The 6,482-nt window shown below is 62.8% G+C and overlaps 1 protein-coding gene across 1 annotated transcript in view; it reads right to left on the bottom strand.

Annotated features, from left to right (window-relative positions):
- TTYH1 (tweety family member 1) overlaps positions 1-6,482 on the bottom strand; it is a 27,117-nt gene that overhangs the window by 5,531 nt on the left and 15,104 nt on the right. The window contains exons 3-8 of the mRNA XM_075070528.1: positions 3,942-4,040; positions 2,863-3,003; positions 1,098-1,173; positions 916-971; positions 341-433; positions 149-241 (exon numbers count right to left, since the gene is read on the bottom strand). Of these exons, the coding sequence (XP_074926629.1) occupies positions 149-241; positions 341-433; positions 916-971; positions 1,098-1,173; positions 2,863-3,003; positions 3,942-4,040 (558 nt within the window). The remainder of the gene's footprint in view (positions 1-148; positions 242-340; positions 434-915; positions 972-1,097; positions 1,174-2,862; positions 3,004-3,941; positions 4,041-6,482) is intronic.

Raw genomic sequence — 6,482 nt, 5'->3', positions numbered from 1 at the left:
GGGGGGTGGAGCCTGGGAGCTACCACAGCTCAGGGGGGTGGAGCCTGGGGAAGCTACCACTGTCCAGGGGGGCTACCATAGCAGGGGGGAATCCTGCCAGAGGGGGGCCCAGCTGTGGGACACCCCCTGGAGGGGCAGGAGCCGATACCTTGTGAAGTCCCCGGCAGTTGAGCAGCGCGACCAGCTGGTGGAAGTTGCTCTCCGTGGAGTTCAGGGTGCCCTGCACAGAGACCAGGTTCCTCTGGGGGAGAGAGAGAGAGGGGGGGATGGAACCCAGGCGTCCGGGCTCCCAACCAGTCCCCCCCCCACCCCCTGGCTTTAACCCCTAGCCTGCACTGACCTCTGCCGCAGGGAATTGTGGGATAGCTTCTCTCTCCAGGCCGTGCAGCTGGGAGTGGATGCTGGACAGCGCCCGCTGCGACATGGTCAGCCTCTGGGGGGGTGAGAGCGGGATTGTGGGGCGCAGACGGGGGAGGGGTGCACCCCCCCCCCGGCTCCTGCCCCAGGAGCTGCCGGTCAGCAACAAACCAGCTGCACGGTGGCGTCTGGCGCCCTCTAGTGGTGAGTTCAGGTAGCAGTGTAAGAGCCCCCCCTTAACTCCCCCCCAGCCCTCCTGGTGCCCCTCACTCCCGCCCCACAGCCCCTGCTCGCCCAGCCCTGGGCTCCCCCTAGCTCTGCCAGTGCCCCTCACTCCCGACCCGCAGCCCCCTGCCAGCCCAGCCCTGGGCTCCCCCAGCTCTGCCGGTGCCCCTCACTCCCTCCCCGCAGCCCAGCCTGGGGTCTCCCGCCCCACACACAGCCCCCAGGATCCATGGACCAGGCCTCCCTGCTGGTGGTGCTGGCATGCTCCTCCCCACCAGGTCCTGGGCCGAGCCCCAGAGAGCTCGGTTCACGGGTGAGGTGTTGGGGTCTCACCTGTTGGAAGGGGTTTGGGACGTCCTGGCTGCAGGTGAGATAGTACTGGAGGATTTCTGCCGGGGGGTGGGGGGTGAGAGAAGGAAGGGGTTAATAATGGGCCCCTCTAGTCTGGTCTCCCCTCCCCCGCCCCCATCAGACCCATGGGCCCATCTAGCCCGGCCTCCTGCCCCGGTGCCTACCAGGGCTCAGTTCTGTCTTGGCCTGGGTCAGGTTCAGGATGAAGCCGTCTGGGTCAGAGCAGAAATCGCTGAGTCCCTGGGGGGGAGGGAGTTACTGTTACTGATGCGGGGGGGGGGGTGCGAATTGGTTGGATCACAGAAACCCCCTTGGGAGCTGCCAACTGATGTGCCAAGACTACTTCTGTCCCTGCTTTCCCTGCCAGCTCAGGACCCCAGCACCCTGTCTTGCTGAGCCAGCCACGCCCTTCTGCCCCAACACAGACGCAGGGTCTCACCTGAGCTCACCCCCAGAGCTGCAGGTTTACCTGAAAGCAGCTCACAGACGTGTTCCTGTCTTTAACACGCAGATGCCCAACTCCCAATGGGATCCAAACCCTAAATAAACCCGTTTTACCCTGTATAAAGCTTATGCTGGGTAAATTCATAAATTGTTTGCCCTCTATAACACTGATAGAGAGCTATGCTCAGCTGTTTGCTCTCCCAGGTATTAACTCTGGGTTAATTCATAAGTAAAAAGTGCTGTTATTAAATACAGAAAGTAGGATTTAAGTGGTTCCAGGTAGTAACGGACAGAGCAAAGTGAATTACTAAGTAAAATAAAATAATCCCTGCAAGTCTGGGTCTAATACAGTAAGAAAACCGAATACAGATCAAATCTCACCCTCAGAGATGTTGCAATGAGCTTCTTTCACAGCCTAGACTCCTTCCTGGTCTGGGGCCGATCCTCTCCCCTGGTACAGCCCTTGTTCCAGCTCAGGTGGAAGCTAGGGGATTGCTCACGATGGCTGCAGCTTGTTCTGTTCTACCCACTTCTAGATCTTTGGCCCAAGGCGGGAATCCTTTGTCCCTCTCTGGGTTCCCACCCCCTCCTTCTCAATGGAAAAGCACCAGGTTGAAGATGGATTCCAGTTCAGGTGACATGATCACACGCAGGGCCGGCTTTAGCAAGGGCAGGGCCTGATTCGTACTCACCCGGCGGCGCTCCGGGTCTTCGGCGGCACTTCGGCAGCGGGTCCGTCACTCGCTCCGGGTCTTTGGCGGCACTCAAGGCCCCGCCACCAAAGACCTGGAGCGCCGCTGGGTGAGTAAAAATTAAAAAGGCGCCAGCGTGGGGCCCTCTTAGGCACGGGGCCTGATTCCAGGGAATGGGGCGAATCGGCCTAAGGCTGGCCCTGATCACATGTCCTGTGAGACCCCCCCAATCCCTCATTCCTCCCAGCCTGACTCACAGGAAGGCACCTGCAACCAGAGCCCTCCACAATCAATTGTCCTGGTTGCTGGGAGCCATCAAAATTCCAAACCACCTTTAATGGCCCCCACTTTGCATAATTACAATAGGCCCTCAGAGCGATAGTTCATCTTTCTAGTCCCAGGTACAAGAGTGATACGTTCCTACAAACAGGGTGGCCACACTCAGCAGATCATAAGCTTTGTAATGATACCTTACAAGAGACTTTTGCATGAAGCTCTGCTGGTGCCCCTCACTCCCGACCCACAGCCCCTGCCAGCCCAGCCCTGGGCTCCCCCCAGGCCCTGTCGGTGCCCCTCACTCTTGACCCACAGCCCCTGCTAGCCCAGCTCTGGGCTCCCCCCAAGCCCTGCCGGTGCCCCTCACTCCCAACCCACAGCCCCTGCTAGCCCAGCTCTGGGCTCCCCTCAAGCCCTGCCGGTGCCCCTCACTCCCAACCTGCAGCCCCAGGAGGCAGTGATCTCCTGGCGAGAACGGGGTTGAGACCCACAACTGCCCCCCCAGCCCTTCACTCACCACAGCTGCTGCCATCTCCAGCCCCAGGGAGCCCCAGCTCAGGATGAGAACGAAGAAACTCATCACAGTCATTCTGGGGGAGGGAGGCGGGGACACTAGAGTCAGCATCTGGGAAAGGCCCAGCTCAGCCCCTCCCCCAACCTGTGGGGCAGAGAGAAACAGCCTCTCAACCCTGCCCCCTCCCAGAGCCAGGGAGAGAACCCAGGAGTCCTGGCTCCCAGCTCTCCCCCCCCTCCTCCAGTGTGCCGCTGTCCTCCACATGCTGTGTTTCGGCCAATTGCCCTCTCAATTTCTACATGTGTAACAGTGTCCCGTTGAGGCTCGGGCGGGCGGACAGAGAGGGGCACGGGGGGGTCACTCCTGGGAGTGAGGGGTGCGTGGGGTCTTGGGAGGTTTGGGGATGTGGGGGTTGGGGGCGGGGGCGGGGGGCCTCACCATGCTTGTCATGCCGTGGAAGCTGTGTGTTGTGCTGGGGGCCGTGGCCGGCGGACGGCAGGTGCGGGCGTAAGGGCCAGGGGACGGGGGGGATGGACCGGGGAAAACGGGGTCATGTGGTACCGGAGGGATGGGGGACGGGGGGACAGGAGCTCCGGAGGTGTCAGTGCCTGGCAGCATGAGGTTGGCATTAGGGGCTGGGGCTTGGGGAGGTTAGGGGGCGTGCGGGGGCACCACAGGGTATATGGGGGGTCACAGCGATTTTGGCACCATGCGTGTGGGTATGGTGTTGGGGCTGGGGGGAGCGGCGGGACCAGGGGGAAGTGGGGGGCAGTGAGGGATGTTCCGGTGCTGCGTGTGAGATTGGTTAGGGATGGGGCGAGGGGGAGGTAGGGGACAGGGAGAGTAAGTTGAGGGGACGGGGGGTCCACCAGCACTTTTCGGCCTCGCGTCGAGGATAGGTGTTAGGGGTGGGAGGACAGCCGAGGTAGGGCGTGGGAGGCAGGGGGGAAGTGGGGTCAGTGAGGGGGCTACGGGGGGCTCCAGCACATTGGTTGCCCTGCGCGTGAGGTTGGCGTTGGGGATGAGGGGCACGGGATGTAGGAGCCAGGGAGGCAGGGGCAGTGGGGGACGGGGGAGATCACCGCCGTCGGGCTGGGCATGAGGTTGGCGATGTCGGGGATGAGGGGGCGCGGGACGGTAGGGGGCGTGGGGGGCACGAGGGCGGGGTCACGCGTCAGCGCCTGCAGGTGAGGGTTGGGCGTTATGGGGTTGAGGGGCAGTGGTGTAGGGGGCATGGGGCAGTGAGGAGCGTGGGCAGAGGAGACGGAGGCTCACAGGCACGTCGGCGCCCTGCGGTGAGGTTGGGTCCGCGCCGCGGCGTGCTCTGACCGTCGCTTGTTCGTGTTCCGTATGAGCAGATGCACTGTCCCTGCACTTGTGGGGGCTCAGGGGGGGTTCAGGTACCAGTGGGGGGAGCAGTCAGCGACCCACCCACAGCTCAGCTCATCTCACTGGAGCTCCAGCCCCTGGGCCCCAGCTGGGGGAGGGATGGCTATGGGAGCGCTGGGGGAGGAGCGCGGCGCAGGGGGCGGAGGAGGGGGGGGCGGGGATGACTTGTAAGGCCTAGCTTCTTGACAGAGAGGTGAGGGCGGGTAGTGGGAGGGGGGTGGGACGGCGCACGCCTGGGGATCGCCCCCCCCCCATCACCCACGGCCATTCCAGCTGTCACTGGCCCCCCAGGAAGCAGGCTGGTTCCTGAGCGACCCATCCACCGAATCGTCGTGTGGGGGCGGAGTTATTACAGCCCTGTGTAAACGAAAGGGGTGCCCGTTGGAGAACCAGCTCGAGGCCGGCGGGTAAACAATGATCAGCCCAACGGGCTGTCTGGCCTCATTCCCTTAGTTTTCCACACCAACATGGCTCGCCAGACCCTCCATCCCCCAAGCTCCCCCCTTCCAACCCTCCATTCCACCCTCCTTCCCACACCAGATCCTCCATCCAATAGCTCCCACCCTACACACGACTTCATCCATACCTCTCCCTCACCGCCCTCTCCACATAGTCTCATCTATATCCGACTCTCCCCCTACTCCACCCCCATATCCCTTCGTCCATCCCCTAGGCTTCCCCCCAGACCCTCATCCCCATATTCCCTACCCCAACCTACTCCTCCCAACCCACCCACCCCCATAAACTCTACTCTCCCTCCCATCTCCGCCATACACCTAGGATCCTCTCTCCCTCCCTTCACCTCTGCACCCGACCCTCATACTCATGTCCACCCCCCCTACCCCTAGACCCCTCCATCCTCCATCCCTTTCCCTCATTCCATACTCATCCCCTTCACTTCATCCATCCCACCCTCTTGTTCTCTCTCCCAGGACCTCTTATCTCCTTCTCACCAATCCCACCCATTTGCCCCATCCGACTCGTTCCTCCAACCCATGCCCCCATCCCTCTCAGTCGCCACCATGTCTTCCAGCCCCTCATGACCCTCCCCCCTTCCATCATCCCCTCCATCTGTCTGTGGGGGAACTTTGAGGCGGCTGGCTCCCAAATTGTCGCTATGGCACGCCCCTCCCTCGGGGAGGCAGCCCCATTCTCCGAGTATTGAGGCCTCCTTCTCGCAGGGTGGCGCGGTTGAGGGGGGAGGATCGGTGCGGGGAATGCAGTTTATTATCCATCCAAGCCAGTGGGTGGGAGGGAGGGCAGGAGACCAGGTGTCTGGTTCCGCCCGCCCTCTACCCTAGCGCTCCCTCGCAGGGGTAGCAATGGGGCGGGCGCTCTGGGGTTTGGTCCCTCCGTTCCCGGCCGGCGGTCAGGAGCGGCCTGGGTCTGTGCCAGGGGAGTTGGGGTCCTCCCCGCAGCAGCCCCTGGGAACGGGGGCCCATGTTAGCTACTTGATGGCAGGCTGTGGGTCTCCAATGGGGGCTTCTCCCCTACTGGCTCGTTTTCCAGGGGGGTGCCAGCGACCCAGCGAGGGGTGGTGGGGTAGCTGGATGGGGGGGAGGACCGACTCTCCCGGGAGAATGGAGGATCTTGGTGATTTTGCCACGTGCAAAGGGAGTGGGTCTAGTGGTTAGAGCAGGAGTGGCGGAGCCGGACTCTGGGTTGTGTCTCTGCTCTGGGGGAGTGGGGCGCTAGTGGTTGGTGGGGGGGGTGGGGGCCGGCTCCTGGGTCTTCCATGCCTTCTGGGAAGGGGTGGCGGGTAGTGGTGGCAGGGCGGATGGGAGCAGATTCTGGGGTATTCTCTGTGGTTTGGGGGGGTAGTGGATCTTGTGGTTGGCAGGGGGGTGGAGCCTGGAACTCCTTGGGATCTCTCGGCTCTGGTGCTTCGGGAGGGGGATGGCTGTTGTTTTGTCCCTGAACTTGGGTTTTGTTGGGCACGGGTATTGGCGAAGTTTTGTCCATCCCCGCCAAAGTGGCACATGCGGGTGGAGGTTGGCGCGGGGGCGGGAAGCAGGGGCCGCAATTGGCGGAGGTACAAAGGAGAGGGGGGACCAGGCGGGGGCGGGGCAGGGGGAGGAAAAGGATGGTTCCTATAAGTGCAGGCACAGAGTTTCTTATGGCGTGGGGTGGGGAGGCACGACAGCCAGTGCAGCAAGAAGGACATGGGTTGATGGGCAGGGGGGCAGGCGGGCAGGCGTGGCGAGGGGGGCGGGGGGGGCAGAGGTAATGAGGAA

This window comes from Chelonoidis abingdonii, chromosome 11 (genome assembly GCF_003597395.2).
Source record: "Chelonoidis abingdonii isolate Lonesome George chromosome 11, CheloAbing_2.0, whole genome shotgun sequence".
In the NCBI taxonomy this organism is placed as follows: Eukaryota; Metazoa; Chordata; order Testudines; family Testudinidae; genus Chelonoidis; species Chelonoidis abingdonii.
This window is presented reverse-complemented; position numbering and strand designations above follow the sequence as displayed.